This window comes from Heterodontus francisci, chromosome 20 (assembly GCF_036365525.1).
Source record: "Heterodontus francisci isolate sHetFra1 chromosome 20, sHetFra1.hap1, whole genome shotgun sequence".
Classification (NCBI taxonomy): Eukaryota; Metazoa; Chordata; class Chondrichthyes; order Heterodontiformes; family Heterodontidae; genus Heterodontus; species Heterodontus francisci.
In genome coordinates, this window is record NC_090390.1 from 36,694,343 (window position 1) to 36,719,141 (window position 24,799).

General features: G+C 40.7%; 2 protein-coding genes across 2 annotated transcripts in view; one reads left to right on the forward strand and one right to left on the reverse strand.

Moving 5' to 3' along the window:
• LOC137380866 (solute carrier family 35 member G1-like) overlaps positions 1-3,317 on the reverse strand; it is an 18,019-nt gene extending 14,702 nt beyond the window's left edge. Inside the window, exon 1 of the mRNA XM_068053275.1 lies at positions 3,290-3,317. Coding sequence (XP_067909376.1) covers positions 3,290-3,317 — 28 coding nt within the window. The remainder of the gene's footprint in view (positions 1-3,289) is intronic.
• A 131-nt stretch (positions 3,318-3,448) lies between these two features.
• Positions 3,449-24,799, forward strand: part of LOC137380867 (nucleolar complex protein 3 homolog) — a 54,473-nt gene continuing 33,122 nt past the window's right edge. The window contains 6 exon segments of the mRNA XM_068053276.1: positions 3,449-3,507; positions 4,698-4,780; positions 7,114-7,256; positions 10,893-11,054; positions 17,836-17,929; positions 23,409-23,584. Coding sequence (XP_067909377.1) covers positions 3,449-3,507; positions 4,698-4,780; positions 7,114-7,256; positions 10,893-11,054; positions 17,836-17,929; positions 23,409-23,584 — 717 coding nt within the window.

Here is a 24,799-nt window from a genome sequence, read left to right on the forward strand (position 1 = left end):
TCCTCCCCCTCTTCACCCACCCCTCCCTCTACCCCCCCCCCCCACCATAGTTGAATATCTGAAGTGCAGTTGCAAAGTCGGGGAAATAGCATGCAAAACAAAACCTCAACAATTCTGGGTTTAATTATTGAAAAGTTTTATTAAGTTCATTAAGTATCAGAGGAACTGCTGTGCATGGATACGTGAGTGTTGTGTCCAGCATTCCCATTAGACAGACAGGCCGAGTCTCTGCTATGCACAGCTAAAGAGATTGTTCCTGGAGAGCCTTGTGGTGAATAAACACTTGGCTCTCTATTCCACTACTGTATTGTCCATGTGAAGAAGGCAAAGTCACAAGAGTCTGAGCTCAGTCTATTCTTGGTGAATGTTCCCCAAACGCATCCCAATGTGCATTCCCAATTCATCCATAAATGCAATGTTCCTTTCCACATCGTGATGAGCTCCGCAGCATGATCTAGTTGCCTTCGTTGCTTGAATGCTGACCTTAAGTCTCAAGAATTGTTTTCTCGACGGCATGTTTCACATGAAAAGAAATAAAGCAAATCAGAGTCAGAGCTTGCCTCCCTCCATCCACTGAAATTACTGTTGCGCACACCTTTTTAAGTTCTGCAGTGAAGGCACCAATTGATAACGTCGCCAATGAAGCACTTATTACCCATCTCAGATGCAGGAATCAGCACATCCTTGCGTCCTCTCCCGCACTGCCTCCTTTGCTTGAATGCCGTCCTTAAGTGTCAAGGATTGTTTTCTCAAGGGCACGTTTTACATGAAAGAAAATAAGGAAAGAACATCAGTGTCAGAGTTTCCCTCCCTCCAATGAAATTACTGTTGAGCATGCTTTGTGTTCTGCAGTAAAGGCATGTACTGATAACACCGCCAATGAATCACTTAGCTCCCACCTCAGCTGTAGGAGGCAGGATGATACTGCCCCTATCTCGTGATGGTTCAATGCTGCTCTCAGGGAAACCATGAATGATGTGAGGGTGCTGGAAAAGAAGCACATTTCTTTTGGGCTATGAACATAAAGCTGGCCATTTAGCCCAGCAGTTCCCTGCCAGTGGTTATGTTACTCGTGCGTCTTTCCATCCATTCCCATTTAATCCTGCCTACTACTATCACCAGTTGTGTTCACAGCAAGAGCATTCACATTTCTGCTACCACTGGACACGGCATGCTTGTTTCTTTTAGTGCTCAGTCTCTTCTTGATGAATGTTCCCCAAGTGCTTGACCCCTTTGGACGCCCTCTCTGCTTGACAGGCAGCAACTGGCAATTGCGGAGTCTCACAAGGCTCTGCATGGTTGTTTCAACGTCGGATGGGGAAACAGGTGGCTGTGTGCCCATGAGCACTGCCCTGATGGGTGTAGGAGCAGGTAACTGTGTGTCCATGTGCACTGCCCTGATGGGTGTAGGAGCAGGTGACTGTGTAACTGAGCAGCAAGGAGAGGGTACCGCAGGTAGGGGAAGTGGAGATTTGAACAGGCAGGCATATGTATGGTCCATCAGATCATTAGGCCAGGGGGTGAGACGCTCAGGATCCAGGGTTTGTGACACGTGACTGATGTCCAGCGCGCGGCCACCTCTATCCGAAGGTGCTTCCGGGCAATTGTTGGGCATAGTAAATGGCTCCATCTCATCAGCCAGTCCTTGCTGCCAGCGGAGAGTCTGTTACCGCAGCCAGTCCAGTCTCCTCATGAATGCTGCCGTTCCACTCTGCAGAACGGCCTGTTGTAGCTGGTACAATTGATCTGAAAGCAAGCGGTATTTTTCATTGTGGCTGAGGGGCCTTGGCTGTTCCTCTGTAATCACAATGGCAGCAGCCATGCCTGTCGTCGTTGGTGTCTGAGATGCACGCCAGCGACAATTGGGGGTGAGCCTGTCCAAAGGCAGACCCAGATGCCTCTGCACAACAACAGCATGTTTGCAGGGCAACAAAGTCTGAATGGAGAAGATGCAGCTGCAGGTAGCCTGGCCATCATGTATCTGCAGTGTGTACTGTTTGGCGCCAGAAATCACAGTCACTGTGCCTTCATCCTGCTACATGCGGTGGCCCAGACAATGGAAATGTTTTCAGAGCAACTCACAACAGGGACTGGAGAACATGCGGTGGCCCAGACAATGGAAATGTTTTCAGAGCAACTCACAACAGAGACTGGAGAACATGTGGTGGCCCAGACAATGGAAATGTTTTCAGAGCAACTTACAAAGGCAGAGCAACTTACCTTGGAACAATCTCCTGTGTCAAATAAAAATGAAGCAAGTCTCCAAAACGAATAAATAATTCAGATAAAATGCGAGAAAATGCCCGACGAAACCTCCCCTCCTTCCACTTTCAAAAAGTCGCGCCGAAGCTTTGACGCATGCGCAGAGGCCAAACTGGCGCGTCGGCGAGGAAGACGAAATAACGCGATGACGTCATCCGCCCATGCGCACAACGGTCCTGGCAGGTCGGACCGCAGCGCATGCGCAGCGATGAGGAGACTGTGTGCGCATGTGCGTACCGCGTCATCTGCACACGCGCAAAGCGGTCCTGGTAAACCAGACCGCAGCGCATGCGCAGGGGGATGAGACCGTCTGCGCATGTGCGCACCGCGGCGCATCCTGATGACGTGTCTGATGAAGTAGCGTTGTCATGAATTACTTTGTAAATAAAATGATCACTGGGAGAGAAAACTCCCGAATAGTTGTTGAACCCCATCTCTCTGGTATTAAATAATAACTTCACAGAGGAATTAAGATTAATATTGTATAATACAGTTTAGTTAATACATGGTAGACACCACTTTTCTTCATTAATTTAAAAACTAAGTTTTAACAGGGTAATATGTACCTTATTAATATGGAATTAGCTTGTAAAATGTCCTTTAACTTCAGAACTACGAGATCGATGAGCAATTGAAAGATTATTTTCTTAGTGATTTGTGTTTTGATTGTAAGATTTTTAAATTGGATTTATGTTAGTATTGTGAAAAGCACAAATTTTGAAATCTCAACTTGTAGCATTGTCGACGATTTAAAAAAAAATCCCAATGCACTTAAATTGGACACTGAGCCAAGGAAGAGAGCTTAAGAGGAGTAGCTAAATGGTCATAAATGGGAGCTTTAAGGAGGCTGTTAAAGGAGTTAAGAGAAGGGATAGATGAAGGGGTTTAGAGAGGAAATTCCAGAGCATAGGGCCTTTGGTGGCTGAATGCATGGTCACCTATGCTGGCACGAAGAAAGTGATGAGATGCAGAGTCAGGGGAACAGAGAGATCAGGGGTAAGGGCATTGTACCACTGGAGGATGTTACACAGATCGGGAGCGTTGACAGACACCATACTGGGATTTAAATATAAGAATAATAAGTTTGAGGCATTAGGTGATCAGGAGCCTATGTAGCTCACTGAGCATTAGGATAAAGGGGGAGAAAGGCTTAGTGCGGAGTGGCATATGGGTAGCAGAGAATGAGATGTCATTTATGGAGGATGCAAGATGGGAGGCCAGCCAGAAGAGTATTGAAGTAATTAGGTCTGGCAGTATCAAAGTTGTATAAAAGTTTCAGCAGCAGATAGACTACCATAGTTTGAAGTAAGTGGCCTTTGTGATGGAAAGGATATGGGATCAGAAGCTCAGCTTTAAGATTGCTATAAATTGTTTCAGTCTGTGACTGTGCAGAGGAGGAGGAAGAATTGACATTGATCTCACATTGTTTTCCTGAAGGAAGCTACAGATCATGCAAGACTGGATGTCAGATTAGCAGCTTCACAGCACAGAGTGCAGTGGAGGGAGCATGATAGGTGTCATCTGCATACATATAGAAGTTGGCATTATCTGTAGTTGATGTCACCAAAGGGCAGCATGTGGAAAATCAGGGTCAGTGGTGGATATTTGGTGGCTGCAGAGGTGATGACGCTTGGGGTGGGAAGAGAGTCAATTGCTGGACATACCCTGGCTACAGCAACACAAAAGCACAATACTGCAGTTGCTAGAAATCAGAAACAAAAATAGAAAATGCTGGAAGTCCTCAGCAGGGCAGGCAGCATCTGTGGACAGAAAAACAAGAGTTAACTTTTCAGATCCATGTGACATTTCATCCCCTAGCTACAATTGGATAAGTAAGAGTGGGTCAAAGTTGTCTGACAACCTAGACAAGAGTGGTGAAGCATTGGAGGAAGAAGGTGCATTTGATCTGTTGAAGGCCAAATACACCTTTGTGGTCGAAGTAGGATAATACACCATGGCCACCGTCAAGGAGAATTTGTGACTTTGGTTAGGGCTGTTTTAGTGCTGTGGGAGGGGCAGAAACTTGATTGGAGAGATTCAAGCAGGTAGTTGCAGGAGAGTGGGCACAGATCTGGGAGGTGACAAAACTTTCAAGGACCTTGGAAAAGAAAAGAACAGGAGGTTGAAGATAAGGACAGGGGTTGAGAGAGTGAGCATTTTAAGGAGGAGATAGCTTTTGAAGTGCCTGACTAGTATGGGGCCATAAAGGGAAATCAGGTTGTCAGGAGATTTATGAGAATGGAGTCAAAACTTAAAACATTTTATGCAACACTCACTGTTGTGGTAATTTTACTTTTTGCTGAGTCAAATAATATCTGTCTTGTAGTCTAAAAATATTGGTTTCTCGAGTGCCACGTCATCGCAGTACTTACATTCCAATCAGATCAATATGTAACTTTTTTAAAAATATACTCAACTGTTGTGCCCACCAACAGTGCAAGTACTGATTCTAGCATACTTTCTCTAGTTTTAGTGAAAGAAGAAGAGATGACTGAGGAAAATCAACAACATGAGGATGGTAAGAAAATGATTTTCTAAAAACTCCCAACATATTAGAAAAAAAGGTTTGTGTCTGGTATGTCTAAAGTGTCACATTTGAAGTTCATAAATACGAAGCATACATCACACTAGCACTTGATTAGCTTGTATCACATTCCTGAAACAACACACATGGGAAAGACTTGTCAAGATGTCAATCTGTCATTTATATATCCATATATACATTGGCCAAGAATTTCTACTTTGGGAACAATTGGCAATCCAGGCACAAATTACACTCCAAATGGTCATTTTGCTCGTGTTGCCCTCAAATTAATTTGCATATCAGCAAATATAAAATCTTCCCAGAACCAGCAAATGGGCAGTGTTTAAGAACATACATTTTTGAAAACATTTTGCATTGAAAATATTGCATGATCATATTTAAGAACAGTAACATGCTACAGTTTTATTAATACAGCTGAAAATAGGTTTATCACAAAAAAAAGCCTTTTTAATCTGTGTCTAGTCCACTATCTGCGAGTAACCCAATTTTAAATAACTGAAAATAACTTTAAAAAAGCCATACAGAATCACTTACTGGTTACTTGGTGTATAGTAGTTAGTTTCTTGGTAAATTAAAAATAAAAGCTTTTTAAAGGTGCCTATCAGTACTTTTGCACCAAAAAGCTTAATTTTCAGAACATCTTCACAGGTCCGCAATTAACAGAAACCTGCAAAGGTCATTAATTCAGTCTAGGGGCGTGGCCAGTTTTGTTGGCAGGACTGATCTCTCACGTGGTGTTTTTTAAACTAGCGCAAAAGATCACGGAAATGCAATTTGCGTTTGAAATTCCTCGATCTTTTGCGCTGTTTTGACTAATTTTGGGAGAATTGCACTGGAAATGCAACCTAGTGGAAACTCCAGGTCACTTTGTTGAAAGAGAAAAGATTGCCCCTTGTATATTACAAAACATTTCACATATAACAAATGGCTGCATTTGCTGACATGTGTCTGTTAGTCCTGGCAAGACAATACGTAGGCTGTGCATGCGCAGCATCTGAGTGCAGGAGACCGTTTGTGCATGTGCGCAGCTTGTAGGGCTCTGATGACGTTAGAGGGCCGCTGCGTTATCAGGAGTCACTTTGATAACAAATTACTTTTGAAATATAGTGTAGTTGTAGCAGCCATTTTTGTGCACAGGTAGATTGCACAAACAGTAAGAAGACAAATGACTATTTAAGCTGTCCTTTGGTAGTAGCCATTGATGAATGGTGGCAAGGTCGTTTCCCACCTCTTATTTCAGTAATGTTATGGAATCTTTGACATCCAACTGAACCAACATTTCACAGACGAAGCTTCTGTTTCTCATCATACGAAGAACATGTGTTAAATATTATATCTTCCTACTTAACGTAACTGACTGAAAGGGAGAACTGTGAGTATTAGCTCAAGAGGTATAGTCCTAGCACCTTTCTGTACTACCTGCTTCGACATTGTAACTTACAGGTCCATCAGATTTCCAAACACCAATGTAATCAAAATTTGCTAATGCTCTTCCTGCCAGTCTCCCCACTTCTACCATTCTGACAGGCGGTTGTTAACTTTGGTAGAGCAGATGGATTTTCTTCAAATGGGATTCGGTCACGTTTTCGATAGTGATTTACTCTAAGCCTCTGAAAGGAAGCAGTACACATACTTATTTATGACACTCCAGTCCTGTCCTGCTTCAGTCTCGCACTTAAAACTCTATTTCAATCTGCTTTTACTAGAAGGGTAAATTTCCCACTTGTCCAAATGCTGTTGGCAGCCTTTCATAAATTGAAAAAATTGTGTATATATATATTTACATGAAATAGATTTCAAATAAATATATAATTGCCTTTTCATCTGGGGGATCTTTCCTTATCAATTAAATTTGGTGCTGATTGATTTTTTTTAAAATTGAGCAAGCTAGACCAAACAAGTGTAATTAAGCCTGTCTCAAACAGTTAGTTCAGTGTTATTTTCAAATAGATTTATTTTATCAAGTAACTGCAATACTACAACTTGAAAGGAAAATTTCTTTCATGATTCCGGATATTTCAAATGTGCGTAATAAATATATGCATATTTTGTCCCTCTTAATCAGAGTTTGTAATTGTCAATAAGGTGCAGAGATTATGGGGCTGAGTGGTTTTCTTTCATCTCCAGAAAATGGGTTTGAATCCTGCTCAAACTTGACTGTTGAAAAATTATTTCTTGCTGCAAATGTTAAACAAAGTAAAAGAGTTGAACAAAGTTTAAATTCATATATCCTAATCAATTTTATGATGAGACAAATTTGCTGATTATCTGAGGAGAAAAAAAAGTGGAATTTTTAAAATCTACAGGAAAGGAAATATTTGCTGTAAAGGAGCCTGTTCAAATATTGACCACAGAGAAGTTACTACTGCTGAGAAGAAAGACGTTACAAGAAAAAAAGATCCACATAGCCTCTTTGGCATCGTCCATCTTGACTGAACCGGACAACAATGTAAGCACTTCTGTGTTTTAAGGAAAATAATCTTAAACTGTAACCAGGTAACTGCTGCTGAGTGACTGATTTCTATCTGCGATGTGGGAATGTTTTTGATAGACTCTGTTTCACTAGAAGCCTGTAAATATAAATATTTGTTGAGGGTTTTTTTTAACTTTTGTGTTTTTGATGGCATTGTAAAGCAGATTGTATTTGAGCTGATGTGTAATGATCCTCTGCAAGAACCTGCTAATATCTCGTACTGCATTTGGGACATTATGGAACGTATGCAAGTGGTATCCTAATGCTACAGATAACCTTTGAATGATATCTGTGCACAGAGCAGCTGACTTGTTTAGTTAATGCATGAGATCATTTTCATAATGTCCCTTCTTATACCTCTGGCATGAAAATTATTTGAAATCTAATTCAAAATGAAATCATGTGGGTATATTTTAACTGTCAACTTGGGAGAGTATTAAAGCACATTTTTGACCTCCAAGAGGATTTGTTCCATTATCTTGAAGACCTTATAAGTAGGGTTTAAAGAACGCATGACGAACAGGGACAGCCTCCAAAAATAATTTAATCATTTGTTATGTTTAACTTGTATAAGAACTTGTATTCATGGCCCCTACTTCTGGTTTCGCCTGAAAGTGGAAACATCATCTCTCTCTACTCCTTTCAAGCCCTTCCACAATCGTAAAGACCTCCACAGGTCACCCCTCATTTTCTCTTTTTTTAGAGAAAAGAGCCCCAGCCTGACAGGTAAAACCTCTTAGTTTTGGTATCACTCCAGTAAGTCTTTTGTACCTTTTCCAGTACCAGCATCTCCTTTTTGTAATATGGAGACCAGAACTGTTCACAGTTCACTGTGTGTGGAGCCAAAGGACGTAGGTGAGGTTTTAAATTATTACTTTTCATCTGTGTTCGCTATGGAGAAGGATGACATAGGTGTAGAGATCAGGGAGGGGGATTGTGATATACTCGAACAAATTAGCATTGAAAGGGAGAAGGTATTAGCAGTTTTAGCGGGCTTAAAAGTGGATAAATCCCCAGGCCCAAATGAGATGTATCCCAGGCTGCTATGTGAGGCAAGGGAGGAGATAGCAGGGACTCTGACACAAATTTTCAAATCCTCCCTGGCCACAGGAGAGGTGCCAGAGGACTGGAGGACAGCGAATGCAGTACCATTATTCAAGAAGGGTAGCAGGGAAAAACCAGGTAATTACAGGCTGGTGAGTCTAACATCAGGGGTAGGGAAACTATTGGAAAAAATTCTGAGGGACAGGATTAATCTCCACTTGGAGAAGCAGGGATTAATCAAGGGTAGTCATCATGGCTTAGTCAGGGGCAGATCATGTCTAACAAACATGATTAATTTTTCAAGGAGGTGACTAGATGTGTAGATGAGGGTAAGGCAGTTGATGTAGTCTACATGGACTTCAGTAAGGCTTTTGATAAGTTCCGCATGGGAGATTGGTTAAGAAGGTAAAAGCCCATGGGATCCAGGGCAATTTTGGCAAATTGGATCCAAAATTGGCTTCGTGGCAGGAGGCAGAGGGTGATGGTCGAGGGTTGTTTTTGCGATTGGACCAGTGGTGTACCACCGGGATCAGTGCTGGGACCCTTGCTGTTTGTAGTGTACATTAATGATTTAGACGTGAATATAGGAGGTATGATCAGTAAGTTCACAGATGACACGAAAATTGGTGGTATCGTAAATAGTGAGGAGGAAAGCCTTAGATTACAGGACGATATAGATGGGCTGTTAAGATGGGCAGAGCTGTGGCAAATGGAATTTAATCCTGAGAAGTGTGAGGTGATGCATTTTGGGAGGACTAACAAGGCAAGAGAATATACAATGGGTGGTAGGACCTTAGGAAGTACAGAGGGACCTTGATGTCCTTGTCCATAGATCACTGAAGGCAGCAGCACAGGTAGATAAGGTGCTTAGAAAGGCATATGGGATACTTGCCTTTATTAGCCGAGGCATAGAATATAAGAGCAGGGAGGTTATGATGGAGCTATATAAAATGCTAGTTAGGCCACAGCTGGAGTACTGTGTACAGTTCTGGTCGCCACACTATAGGAAGGATGTGATTGCACTGGAGAGGATGCAGAGGAGATCACCAGGATGTTGCCTGGGCTGGAGCATTTCAGCTATGAAGAGAGATTGGATAGGCTAGGGTTGTTTTCCTTAGAGCGGAGAAGGCTGAGGGGGGACCTGATAGAGGTATACAAAATTATGAGGGGGGGTAGCTTGGAAGAAACGTTTTCCCTTCGCGAGGTGTCAATAACTAGGGGCATAGATTTAAGGTAAGGGGTAGGAGGTTTAAAGGGGATTTGAGGAAAAAACCTTTCACCCAGAGGGTGGTTGGAATCTGGAACACACTGCATGAAGGGATGGTAGAGGCAGGAACCCTCACAACATTTAAGAAGTATGTAGATGACCACTTGAAATGCCACAGCATACAAGGCTATGGGAAAGTGCTGGAAAATGGGATTAGAATATATAGCTGCTTGATGGCCGAAGGGCCTGTTTCTGTGCTGTATGACTGACTCTACTCCACAAGTGGTGGTCTACCCAAGGTTCAATACAAATTAAACATAACTTCCCTGCTTTCTAATTCTGTCCCTCTAAAAATGAACCAATGTGCTTTGTTGCTTTTCTTACTGCCTTATTAACCTGTGTCACTACTTTTAGTGATTTGTGTATGTATACCCCCAGATTCCTCTGTTCCTCTACCCTTTTTAGTCATTTATTTTCAAAGGAATAACCTGATTATTAATCCTACCAAAATGTACTACCTCATGCTTATCTATGCTGAAGTTCATTTGCTAATTACACACCCATTCTTCAAGATTATTAATGTCTTCCTGTGTTTTGGTGTAGACCCCTCTATTACTACACCTCCCCCCCCCCCCCCCCGCCCAAAAAAAAATAAATTTGGTGTCATCTGCAAATTTTGAAATTGCACTTCCAATTCCCAACTCCAAATGGCTTATGTAAATCATGAACAGTAGTGGTCCCAACACCGATCCTTGTGAAACACCACTTCTCGCCCTTTGCCAAACTGAGTAACCACCTTTTAACCCCTACTCTCTGCTTTGTTTTGTAGCCAGCTTGTTCTGCATTCTGCTACTTGTCCCCTAACTCCACATGTACTGACCTTAGTCATGTTTCTGCTATGAGATACCTTTATCAAAAGCTTTTTAGAAATCTAAATATATCCTGTCCACTGCATTGCCCTTAGCTACCCTTTCTGTTACTTCTAATTTCTTTTAATATGTGCAGATGCAATCCATGCGGGTCCAGGTTTTATCCGCCTATAAGTTTGATTAGTTTATCTATCAACATTCCCTCCCCCCAACCACCCCTGCTTTTCTATCTTAAATATCTTTATCTTTCTTGTTCTCTTCTACTGTCATGTCTACCACGTTGGATTCTCTGATAAATACTGGTGCAAAGTAACTAATTGAAACGTATGGCATTTTGCCGCCATTTCCTGTGAGTTTATCATGTGTATCTCTAAGTGACCCTATCCCTATCCTGAATTTTTTCTGTATTAAAAAAAAATACTTTGGAGCAAAGTTTAAATTGAGGGACAAAAGAATTGACTTAAAGCTGTTACTCTGTTAATCTGTTCACAGATTAAAAAGCTGAAGGAGCTGCGTTCAATGCTAATAGAAAAGGATCCAAATGTTGCAGTAACAGTGCGAAAACTGGTGATGGTATCTTTGTTGGAGGTCTTTAAAGACATCACACCATCCTACAGGATACGGCCTCTAACTGAAGCTGAGAAAACTGCAAAGGTACTGAACAAATTTGAGTTAAAGTTCAACACAGTGCAACGGTATATAATATACTTTATGTTGTGACAGCCGTGCTGCTATATGTTTGGAGAAATCTATATCTACTGGTAATTAATAACTGGTATATAATGAGAATTCCCACATCTAGCTTGCATCAGATATGTATGAAAAACGTATGTCCCACTTAAATCTTGCATAAAGTGTGTGTCATGTTTGAACTTCATTGATTTAAATATCATGTTTGTAAAACAAAAAGAACCAAAGTTAATGGCCCATAATATAACATAAGCCAATGGGCGAGCAACAAGCAGATAGAAAAACTGCCCATGAAGCTTCAGCAAATATTTATCAATATAGAACTGGAAAGTTGGAGAAAGCAAATTCAATGAAGTTTCTCAAAAATCATTGCAAATCTTTTTAGCTGCTGTTTTGTTTTATTAACCTGGAAATATAATACTGAAAAAAGTCGTAACGTAACATACATAAAATCTTACAAATGTTTAAACATACCCCAAAAAAAACTGTTGTCTTTTGAAAATCTGTCCAATACGTTTGTCTGCACAGTGATCTTTCCATCTTTCAGTGGCCATGGGTTAGAATTTTGCTCTTTTTTTTGAGCTTGCCTTATTAAGCTGGGGCCTTCCCTTCCAACATTTTTCAGGTTTCTGCAATTGCACCTATACTCCAGCCCTAAGAATTTCAGGGCTATGGTTTTGAAGTAGGAAACATGACCTCTATATGCCCGGCAAATGCAACTGGGTGTTCCCAGTATTGAAAATGTTTACTTTGTTTCCTGGAGCCCCACTTCTGATCAGTATCTGTGAATAGTATCAAGGGAGATCTTGTGCTGTTATTCTGAGTGGTGATGCTTTTGTGAAGCTCCTTGAGAAGTTTTGCTATGTTAAAGGTGTGGGATTTAAATACTGAATTTTTGTTTTCATGTCATGACTTTAAACTATAAAATGCTTTAAATCTCTTTGATTTGATGTTTAGGAGAATGCACAAAATAATACATGTAAGACCGATTTGATACCAAATGAACTTCTTTAAAAGTCTTGTTTGAAGTTTGGAGATTTGTTGCAATAGTAATTACAGCTTACAGACAGAAACAGAAGAGTCAAATTTGGGTTACCCCTGTGTTTCTCTACACTAAAGATTTCCAATGTTTGTTGTGATTGTTAAATAAATGCTAAATGAAAGCTTCATATCCCCACAGCAAAGGAAAGTCAGAGCGCAGATTCTCCTGAACCACTGTTGTGCATCTTCTAGCAGGTCTTTCTGGCCAGAGATGGTGAAAAATGCAAAATTATCATTTTTCCCTTTTTAAAAAGTAACCCCTTACGGTTTCTGTTCGCATCTGATGTGTGTGCATATACTTAAAAAAGGAACATTTCCAGGGGAATGTACTCTTCCTTCTCCCTCAGTTTTGTTGTGTATGAGGGAGTTATTCCAGTGCATAGAAGTGGAAAAGCCATACTCGGATCATACCTCTGACATGTCTGTCTCTGGCATCCTGCCATTCATTCATGTCTGCCAATTCATGTTTGTGTTAAGATGGACACTGCTTTAGATGTTCAGAAATGTACATCTTTTTCGAGTAAAATAGCTGCTTTCAAAGAGCAGATAAAGGAGGAAGTTCTTTTGAAAATAAATTACATTTGTTTGGGATTATTTACCAATTCATGTGAGTACTTGTTTTGTTAAATACATTTTTGCAAGTACTGTCATTGTTTATGAAAGAATGCTTTGCTCTTGTCGCCATCTAGTGGTGCAATATTTGTAGCAGTTGTGGGCACAACCCTAAGCATCACTGGAACCTTTTCCAGCTTTTAGTTTGTTGTTTGGAATTTGGTTTGCTTCGAAACTAGCAAAGACTAATCTGGGGAAATTTCTCCAATGTAAGATTAACTAACTATATTGAGAGCTGTGAATAAAATTTGTGTAAATCTAATTGATGTAGGTATAAATATTATTCCAAATTTGGAATTTATAGTGCTGAACTGTTAGCTTGTTTACTAATTGTAATGGTGCTTCTTCCAGGAATTTCAGAAATATTTCATAAAACATTAGCATGGGTTTGTGATGGTTCTTTGTTTCTTTTCGTTGTTTGAATTTATAATAGTCTGGGAAGCCGCAATAATATAATTGGATGAAAACAGAAAATGCTAGAAACATCAGCATCATTAGCAACAGTCTTTCTTATTTCAGGTGCTGACTGATGTGCTTAATGTTTCCAGCATTTACAATTTTTTCTCATGATTAAATTAGTGTGATACTGATCTTGAGCCCAACCCATTGACTACAGTCAGCATATTATTACAAACCATATAAAATGATTATCAATTCAACTATCTACCGACCTACTTATCATATAACCTTGTATTTAGTGCATGTGCCCTTTTTGTGTCACATTTTGGCTTGGTGCAAAGAAGCAGCAAATCAGAACTCGAGAGGTAAAAAAGATGTGAATCGAAAGTGAGGAAAGCAGTTAGAAAACTGCCACTCAAACTGTAGAATCATCTCTGAAAACAATCAATCCTGAATAGTCGCTCTGAAAAATCTACCGATGAAAGAAAGACATTATATTTACATAGTACCATTCACAATCTTGGGACATCCCAAAGTGCTTCGCAGCCTATGAAGTACTTTTGAAGTGTGGTCATTGTAATGTAAGGAAAGATCAGTTGAGTAACTCCAAGCTTTTCGGAAAGGGAAATCATCTTTATTTTTCTTAGCAACTGAAATGTCTATCTAAAATTAGGTTTTATCAAAATAAAAACATGAAAATATACATATTTCACAATGATGTTTTGATTTACTCATTGACTTGGTTTTTGTGTCTTTTAATACCTTCATTTAATCTTTAGTTGACAGTCTCAGCCTGTCTGAAAAGCCTATTATTTTCACAAAACACTTAAGTCACTTACAGCATCTGTAGATTTGAGCGTATAATCTGCAGAATTTCCAAGTTGCAAAACTGAGTTTCTCTGCATTGAAACAGAAGAGTGTCCGTCCTGATCCTATTAGGATTTTTAAATTAGAGGCACAGTGAGTTGTTTGGATGGGAGGAGGAAGTTACAAAAGTGCATAGACAGATTAAGTGAATAGGTAAAACTATGACAGTTGGAATTCAATGTGGTGAAGTGAGGTCATCCACTTTCGATCTGAGCAAAAACAAATCAGAATAGTTCCTTTATGGTGTGAGGGTGGGAGATGGAGAGGAAGAAAGGGATTTGCATATCCATAAATTACTAAGAGCTAGTGCAAATGTACAAAAATAATCAAAAAGGCTAATGGAATGTTGGCTTCTGTTGCAAGAGGATTATGATTCAAAAGTGAGGAAGTGATGCTTCAGTTATACAGAGCTTTGGTCAGTCCCCATATGGAGTACTGCATTCATCTTTGGGTGCTAAACCCTAGGAAAGATTTATTGGCCTTGGAAGTGCTGATTCACCACAATGATACCAGGATTTTTGGCCCCCATATGCCCCCTCAATTGAATGTTAAAAGATCCCATAACTTGTTTGAAGAGGAGCAGGAGGTTCCTATCATTGACCTGGCAAATAGATATCAATCAACATCACTAAAACAGATTATATGATCATTATCTCATTGCTTTTTGTGAGACCTTGCTTTGTGCAAATTGTCAGCCATGTTTCCTACATTATAATAGTGACTGCACTTCGAAAGTACTTTATAGGGATGTCCTTAGGTTATGAAAAGTGAGATATAAACACAATTTTTTCTCATTGTTAAATTATGAAAACAGTTGTATAAACTTGACTTGTATTTCCTTAAGTTTAGAACATTGAGGGGTGATATAAACAAAGTACTTAAAATAATTAAGGAATTTGATCAGGTTTTTTATTCGTTCGAGGGATGTGTGTGTCACTGGCAAGGTCAGCATTTATTGTCCATCCCTAATTGTCCTTGAGAAGATGGTGGTGAGCTGCCGCCTTGAACTACAGCAGTCCGTGTGATGAAGGTACTCCCACAGTGCTGTTAAGTAGAGAGTTCCAGAATTTTGACCGAGCAATGATGAAGAATCCACAGTATATTTGCAAGTCAGGGTGGTGCATGACTTGAAAGAAAAAAAAGATGTGTATTTATATAGTGCCTTTCATGACCAGCAGACGTCCCAAAACGCTTTACAGCCAATGAAGTGTAGTTACTATTGCAATATAGGAAATGTGGCAGCCAATTTGCGCACAACAAACGCTCGCAAACAGCCATGTAATAATAACCAGATAATCTGTTTCTTGTGATTTTTGAATGAGGGATAAATATTGGCTAGGACATGGGACATAACTCCCCTGCTTCTCTTCAAAATAATGTCATGGGATCTTTTACAGCCACCTGAGAGGGTAGACCAGGCTTTGGTTTAACCTCTCATCCGAAAGATAGCACCTCCAATAGTGCAGTGCTCCCTCAGTACTGCAGTGGAGCATCAGCCTAGATTGTGCTGCTCAAGTCCTGGACTGGAGGCTTGGAGGGGAACTTGCCGGTGGTGGTGTTCCCATGTACCTGCTGCCCTCGTCCTTCTAGACAGAAGAGGTCAGGGGTTCGGAAGGTGCTGTCAAGGAAAGGTGAAACAGAGAAACTTCATCTGATGGGGCATAATCTTAAAATTTAGAGCTCAGCCATTATGGAATAAAATCAGGAAGTACTGTTTTACGCAAATGATGGTAGAAATCTGAAACTTGTCCCCTTGCTTGGATGCTGGGTCAATTGAAATTTTCAAGACTGAGATCAATAGTTTTGTTCAGGAAAGGTGTTATTGGGTATAGAGCAAAGGTGGGTTAATGGAGTAGAGGTATAGATGCACCGTGATTTAATTGAATGGCTGAATTAAACAGGATTGAGAGGCTGAATGGCCTATTTCTACTTGCATGCCACTATGGATAATGAAGATATCATAAATTTTTGTTGGATCTTATTTTTGTTTTATTCCCATTATAGCATCTGGAAGGCTCTTTTTATGGTTTTGAAACCAGTTGGAGTTGACTCTCAATGTATTAAACTTGCATCTGCATGGGCTTCCTGTCAATTTTTTCCATTTATCAGTTCCTCTGACCACATTAAAATGGAGCTGACTTTAAACTTTTCATGTTGTAATTACACTTTCTCCTTTCCACAGTAGCGCTGCTGCAGTGTCATCACTGGTGGGAGGGTGTAGTTACAGCATGACAAGTTTACATAGACTGTTTCTATTATAAACGCAAGAATAGGAATTTGAGGAAAATACAAACATTTGTACAGAGATATAGAATATGTGGACTAATTTTCAAACTGTATGTCCTCTAACTCTGCTTTACCTGAAAACATTTGGTCTTGCCTTCACATGTACAACACCACAGGAGGTCAACTGGTATATTCTAAAAACAGTACGTCTGGTGTACTCTTCCCATCTGTCACACTTCAGACGTACGAGCCCTAGTTTTTGGCAAATTAGAAAAATGGGTTTATGTTAGTTCCGTATATATGCTCGCTTGTGGCTACAGCAGAGAGGTCTGACCTGGCCCAATTTACTCCTAATTTTAGTGGGCTTTAAGCTTTAGGCACAAGAAGGGCTCAACCAGGAAGTTTGGCTTGTATTACACTCAGTTCTGGAGCTAGCCATTACGCTAGTAGTGCAGTGTATAATGAAGATGTAGGTAGCACTTCTATCTTTGATGTTGAAGTTATGGATGTCCTGCTGCAGGAGGTGCACCATGGAAAGGTATGTAGAGCTGAAAATCACTGTCAAGTAAAAGACATTGCATCAAAGGAGGTTGCCAGCTGGGTTTGTGGAGTCACCCAGGTCCCTGACACCTGGCTGCAAATGAGGAGGTTTGCTGGTATCAGGAGGAAGGCTCACTTACACGTTTCTTGAAGGCCCATCAAGCATGACACCAACCTAAGTTGGGTATCTGGGGGGAGCATCATTTCAGACATTATAAAACTGCTGCCATTTTGCACATTCTTTTTTTTTTATGGTGTCAGCTAGATGGCATACTTCTCTTGCACCAAGAGGTGGCTGACATGGAACAGTGAAGAGATATTCAGGCTTCCAGCCCAGGGCCCTCTTCTGATGTTAGGGTCACCTTCCATGGATGCAAAGTTTAGCCCTAGAACCACATTCCTACTCTATTTCCCTCCCCCCCCCCCCCCCCAACCCCACACACCACCAAAGTCAACAGTGTTTCTTCTTTGAAAGATACAACCACCACAGATTTCTGATACTGATGGCACCAACAACCATTAACATATAGTTTGTAATTTTCATGGCCAAATACCTGCTGAACATTCATCGATTATGAACCTTTTCTTTGGATATATTTCTACAGGGAACGTAATGAAAGTGCTGCCCTTGGAAATACAATGTCTGTCACTTGTTTATTACAGGGCTGCACTGATGGGAAACATCTCCCTGAAAGGCTTGGAAGAATTGATAACATGATAATTCAGTTTGCTACGTTCAATGCCATAGGAGATCTGTCATATATAATTTTGGATGTAACACTCCAAAATGTCAAATTATAAGAGGAAAAAGAAACCAATAGTTTCCTGCTATTTTTTCTGATTGCAGGTCTACAACTAGTTTCCTCAATTAGCCTCTAACTAATTGTTTACACAAGTTCCTTATACGGTGTCAATGGGGATCATCTTGTTATACTGCATTTAGTTGCAACTCTGACCTTTATTACAACAGTTAAAATTTGAGTTGTTCAGCTATGACCCACACTGGAGTAATGGGTGAAAAAAGATTTGCAAGCTATAAAAGTACTGTATCTTTTTTCAGGTTAAAAAAGAAACCAAACATCTGAGAGAATTTGAAGAAGGATTAGTATGTCAGTACAAGTTTTACCTGGAAAATCTTGAACAGACTGTTAAAGGTACTTCATGCTTACAACACCACTATATATGTTTATATGTCTATGAAACGTTCTTAAGAAAATGAGCTAATAATTTTAACTAGGGCAGAGATAGCTGCTTAGGGAAGACTTGTATATTGATGCAAAAATATTGTATACCTAATAGTTTTAGACTGAGCAGGCTGGAACCTCACCACTTGGAACAGAGAGGATACGTACATTATGTTGGAATAAACAGGCTGAATGAGTTTGATTCACCTAGAGTTGGCTTACTTTAGTGATAATTGGTGCATTTGCTATTTTAATGTGATAGGATTGGTCTGTTGCATCGGTGGATCTCAAAAGTTTTTTGGTTGAAAGATCCCTTTTCGAATAGTTTAGTAATCATGACCACCCCCCACCCGCTCCACAATCTAAGCTATACTCATTATAGAAAAGTACTGCATGCAAAGAATGTTTTAATAATGCTTTTAAGAAAACAGTTGTTTACTTAGAGTAGCAATTTGAGGAGATTTTCACTGATATAAAGGATAAATGTGACTTCACTAACATTCTAATGCCAATGCAACTGTTTTTAATGTGGTTAAATATTGTCTGTTAATGGCATACCAACCCAGTCAGTTCACAATCAGATCCAGTACAGCTATTGGCCAAATCAATATTAACAGCAGTCACACCATATTTAGATATTTAATGGGCTCAAAGCAAGTTACTATCTTAATTTTAAAAAATCTCCCATAAACAGACGCGTTTCCTTCCCTCTAGTTTTTTGACAGAGCACTCACTTGATGAACGTAATAGTCTCAGGAATATTTTACAGATCTGTGCAAAAGCAGCCTAGCTTCTCAGTGTTATTTAATCATTCGAGTAATTTACATTATTGTAACATCATGGAAGATTTAAGCAAGTCAAGCCTAGCATCACAATAGTAGAGGGCCTCCAGCCTCCCCTCCCTGCTCGCTGAAAGTAAATGTAAGGCTCCGCTGAAATCCGTGGCACCCGAAGCACCCATTACTGTGAATCAGGCTGAGTATTCGGGACCTTCGAAGTGGACATCTTATCAGCTACTCATGCAGGACTAATACTAATTACTGTTAATTTATACCAAGTGGCCTGCTTACCATTTTTTTTTCTTCCTTCCCCCTTGTGTTTTTCTCTTTCTTACTGTCCCACTAGAGAGATTATTTCTTGGACTCCCCTGGAAGGTCTTGATGGAGCTCCAGCAGTCCATGGACCCCAGTGTGAGAACCACAGCATACATGACATGAGTTGAACTCAAGTAATATGGTGTTAGAGATTGGGCTGCATTTCCTAGTCATAATTCTGGGCACTGATTTTGAAGAAGTTAGGGGTTGAATGTTTATTGTATCTGCTATACAATCAGTGATTTGGAAATAATTCTAACTAGTTGTGAAATATCAGTTCCAAATTCCATACTTTTTACTGTTGTTATTCCAAAAGAGAGAGGAAAAAGAAACAGTAACAATAACTTGTATCTGTGCTGTGCCTTTCACAGAAAACGTTCTTCGTGTAGGAGAAAATAAATGCTGAGCAGGAGTTTGAGAATTGGGAGAAATGGTCAAAACTGATTCAGTAAATACTTTTAACAAGTACTTTTAATGCTTATAAGAAAAGAAAGAGCTTCCATTTATATAACTCCTTTCATGTCCCAAAGCACATCACAGCTAATTAATTACCTCTGAAGGGTAGTCATTGTTTTGTAGGCAAACATGGCAGCAAGATGCTCCAAACAACAAATGGATCGATACCCAGTTATTCTGTTTTATAGAGTCATTTACAGCACAGAAGGAGTCCATTTGGCCCATCGAGTTCATTTCAGCAGTCCACTTCCTCTTGAAGTTGTTGATCGTTTCCACTTCCACCACTCTTGTGGACAGATAGTTCCAGGTCGTTACCACCTGCTGCATGTTCCCCCGCCATCTTTTGCCCAAAACTTTCAATCTGTCTCCCCTAGTCCTTGCACCATTTGTTAATGGGAACAGCTTTTCCTTGTCTAACTTATCTAAGCCTGTCATAATCTTATACACTTCTATTAATTTCTCCCTCAATCTCCTATTGTTCTAAGGAGAACAAACCCAGCTTTTCCAACCTAACCCCTTGTAAATAAAATCCTCCATCCCTGGAACCATTCTGATAAATCTCCTTTGCACCCTCTCAAGGACCTTCAATCCTTCCTGAAGTGTGGTGACTGGAACTGGATGCAGTGCTGCATTTGGGGCCTCCCCAGAGCTTTGTAGAGGTTGAGCATAACCTCCCTACTTTTATACTCAATGCCTCTATTTATGAAGCCCAAGATCCCATATGTTTTTTTTTTATTCGTTCATGGGATGTGGGTATCGCTGGCCAGGCCAGCATTTATTGCCCATCCCTAATTTCCCTTGAGAAGGTGGTGGTGAGCTGCCTTCTTGAACTGCTGCAGTCCATGTTGGGTAGGTACACCCACTGTGCTTTTAGGAAGGGAGTTCTGGGATTTTGACCCAGCGACAGTGAAGGAACGGCGATATAGTTCCAAGTCAGGATGGTGTGTGGCTTGGAGGGAACTTGCAGGTGGTGGTGTTCCCATGCATTTGCTGCCCTTGTCCTTCTAGTTGGTAAAGGTTGCAGTTTTGGAAGGGTGGTTTATGAACCACTCTTTCAATATGGCCTGCCATCTTCAAAGATCGATGCACATGCACCCCCAGGTCCCTCTTCCTGCACACTCTTTAGAACTGTGCCATTAAGTATATATTGCTTCTCCCTATTCCTTCTGCCAAAATGCATCACCTCCCACTTCTCAGTATTAAATTCCAGCTGCTACGTCCCTGTCCATTCTGCTAGCCTATCTATGTCCTGTTGCAATTGCAGGCAGTTCATATCATCAGTGTTTGCCGCACCTCCAAGTTTGGTGGTGTCAGCAAAGTTTGAGATTTTGCTCTGTATTCCAAGATCCAACTCATTTTTATATATTTATAAAAAATCAAAAAAGCAGTGATCCTAGCCCTGACCCTTGGGAACACCACTGTCTACCATCCTCCAGTCTGAAAAGCAACCATTTACTGCGACTCACTGTTTTCTGTCCTTAAGCCAATTTTTTATCCAATTGGACAGATTTTCCTATTCCATGAGCTTCAATTTTCTTAACCAGCCTTTTAGTGGTACCTTAATGGTACCTTATAAAATGCTTTCATAAAATCCATATTAACAACACCACATTCCCAACCTTCACTGTTACTTCATCAAAAAATTCAGTTAGATTAGTCAAGCATTATCTGCCTTTTACAAATCCATACTGACTATCCTTAATTAACTCAAACCTCTCGAAGTGTTTGTTGATATTTTCCCTGATTATAGTTTCTAAAACCTTCCCCACCACTGATAAACTAACTGACCTGTAGTTACTAGGACTGTCCTTCCACCCTTTCTTGGATAAGGTGTTTAGTTGAGGGATGAATGTTGACCAGGATGCTGGGAATTTTCCTCCTCTTCAAATAGTAACCTAAAATCTTTTGCATCCACGATAACCATCAAACAGCTCCAATTTAATGTCTCATCCGAAAGCGTTTTAAATAAATGCAGCACTCCATCTGTACTACATTGAAGGGAGGAGATGGTGAGTGCAATGAAGTTTGGAGAAAGAGTTCCTGAGAGTAGTCTTTGCCAATAATGATGGAATGGAGGGAGCGGGGATGGACTAGAGCCATGCATCAGGAAAAAAGGATAAGGAATGGGTCATAAGAACATCAAGAACTTAAAAAAAAAGCTGGATTAAGCCACAGGGCCCCTTGAGTCTGTTCCATCACTCAGTAAAATCATTGCTGATCATCTACCTCAACTTCACTTTCTCGCCATATCCCTTGATTCCCAACAATCCATCAATTTCCATCTTGACTACACTCATTGACAGCATCCACAGGGATAGAAAATTGCAAAGATTCTCAACTCTGGGTGAAGAAATTTCCCTTGTCTCAGTCCTAAATGGCTGATCCCTTATCCTGAGTCTATGGCACCTAGTTCTAAATTCTCCAGCCAGGACAAACAGCATCTCGTCATCTACTCTGTCAAGCCCTCTGAGAATTTTATACATTCTAATGAGATCACCTCTCATTTTTCTAAACTCTGAAGAATATACGAACATGCAATTAGAAGCAGGAGTAGGCCACTCGGCCCCTCGAGCCTGCTCCGCCACTCAACGTGATCATGGCTGACCTGATTGTAACCTCAACTCCACATTCCCACCTACCCCCGATAACCTTTCACCCCCTTGCTGCTCCAGAATCTATCTACCTCTGCCTTAAAAATATTCAAAGACAGGTTTGGCAGGGCCATTTGTAGATGATAATTTTAATGTGTTTCAAGAAAGGGGTCATTGAGCACCAGCGTGACAGACTAGTGTAAATTAATGCAGGACAGAATGTGGGCAAGTTGCATTTTCTGTATGATGAAGCTCAGGAGATCAGCAGCGGACAGTGCAGAATTCTGGTCTCTAGGTAATGCAAGAATAGATAGTAATTCAGCAGCAGTGGAATTAAGCTAAGTTGGGGGAGTCCTAAACCGTTTTGATGACAGACAGCATTATTGGGTTTGAAGCTTAGCTCAATGTTAAACAGGATTCGAGATAATATGCTGTTTGGTTCAGCACAAGTGAGGAGTTGGGAAGAGGGATAGATCTGGAAGTAAAGATTTAGAGTTGGCAGGAACTATGTAAGAGGTCTTTGGTCTTCCTAATGGCTATTCTGGCTACAACTTGGTATCAGACAGACATTCTAACAGAGGCCGTTGTTGGTGACTTTGACCAGGGCGGTCATGGGTGGATGGAATCCAACAAGATTTGTTCAGGGTTCGAGTTGAGCACGTAACTGGGAGGTGACCACACTTTTTGAGAATCTTGTATCAGCATTAATCCTGCTGATTGTGTGTGTGTAGTTACACTGATCTTTTGTGTTTTGTGAAATAAAAGTCTTGACCATCTTATGTGTCATGAATTTGACTAGTCTTGATGGTTTCCCAGTGGCCAAGAGCATTGCATTCAAATGTAACACAGAGCAGCCACGAGAATAGGGAGTTTGTGAAACAGAAAGTTCAAATTGACTCTTGTGGAGACTAGGAATAGTTTTTTGTAGATTCCAATCTATATTTTGATTAGGGCCCAATTAATTGGCATTGATTCAAAGCTTCAGCTGCAGTATAGTGTTTCAAGGATTTTGTGAATGAGTTGTGCATAACTATACAATTCAGACCTGTAGCAGTCAGAGCTATATTTAATAAAGGACAGACTTCTGTTTAAGTGGCGTGAGTTGGTGAATTGAGTTCAATGTTCAGTTACTGCTGCTGTTTTAAACCATATCCAAACAGGCTTTTATTGTGCAATATTGGTTGGTGCCATGGAGATTAGAACAGTAGAATGAAGAGCAGCATTAATAAAAGAAGCAAGCTGAATTTAGCCCTTATTGGCATTTTGCCATTTTCAAATTTAAGCATATTTTCCTTTTTCTTCACCCAGACTGGAAGCAGATGAAGAAAAAGAAGAGTGATGTTGTTTCATTAAAAGCATATAAAGGTCTTGCAGAAGTGGCTATAAAATGTCTCTGTGAACTGCTAGTGGCTTTGCCACATTTTAACTTCCATAACAATATTGCGGTGATGATTGTACCACTTATGAATGATGCATCAAGAAAGGTAAATGTCTTTTGTGTGTATATTACTATATTTGGATAGGTCATGTGATGCCATGTATCTTCATGATATATGCTGCATAATGATTAAAAATTTTTTAAAGTAAATTGACTGTACTACTTCTTCAGAAGAGCCATGGAAAAATTATGAAAATGGCCCCCTTTTGATGTTTCTGCTGCTTATCTGTTGAAGTTATGGCACGACAACGAGAGAACCCCAGTGGAAATTTACTCCTGTATATTTAGTATGTTCCAAAGTGTGCTTAGTAGAGTACAAATCTGATGTTCATAAACTACTCAGTATGGTTTGTCTTTATGGTCACTTGATTGATTTATTTGTAATTCATGCCAGTCATCTATTAATTTATATTTGTCATAACTCTATTAACAACCTGATACAGAGAACCTCAAAATGAGGATAGAATCACTATCCACAATGGATTGTCTTTTACAGCACATTAATTGCCTTGGCGCGTTGGGAAGAAATTGTGCTTATCTTCAATGATTATGATCACAATTTTGTATTTAGAATGTACAGTTCAAAACAGGGTTGTCCAACCTTATTGCGTGGGGGGCCACATTACAATTTTTGTCTTACATAAGGGATCGGTGAGACAATTTCAAAAAGATAAAGGCATTGAAAATTTATCTCACTATTAATCAAAACAACAAGTGTGCATTTCTGTGAAGAAGCTTTAAATGAGAAGACTAATCTATTGACTATTCCCCTCCCTCCCTCCCTCTCTCTTTCCCCTCCCTCCCTCTCTCTTTCCCCTCCCTCCCTCTCTCTTTCCCCTCCCTCCCTCTCTCTTTCCCCTCCCTCCCTCTCTCCCCTCCCTCCCTCTCTCTCTCCCCTCCCTCCCTCTCTCTCCCCCCTCCCTCCCTCCCTCTCTTCCCCCCTCCCTCCCTCCCTCTCTCCCCCCTCCCTCCCTCCCTCTCTCCCCCCTCCCTCCCTCCCTCTCTCCCCCCTCCCTCCCTCCCTCTCTCCCCCCTCCCTCCCTCCCTCTCTCCCCCCTCCCTCCCTCCCTCTCTCCCCCCTCCCTCCCTCCCTCTCTCTCCCCTCCCTCCCTCTCTCTCTCTCTTCCCCTCCCTCCCTCCCTCTCTCTCTCTTTCCCCTCCCTCTCTCTCTCTTTCCCCTCCCTCTCTCTCTCTCTCTCTCTCTTTCCCCTCCCTCTCTCTCTCTCTTTCCCCTCCCTCTCTCTCTCTCTTTCCCCTCCCT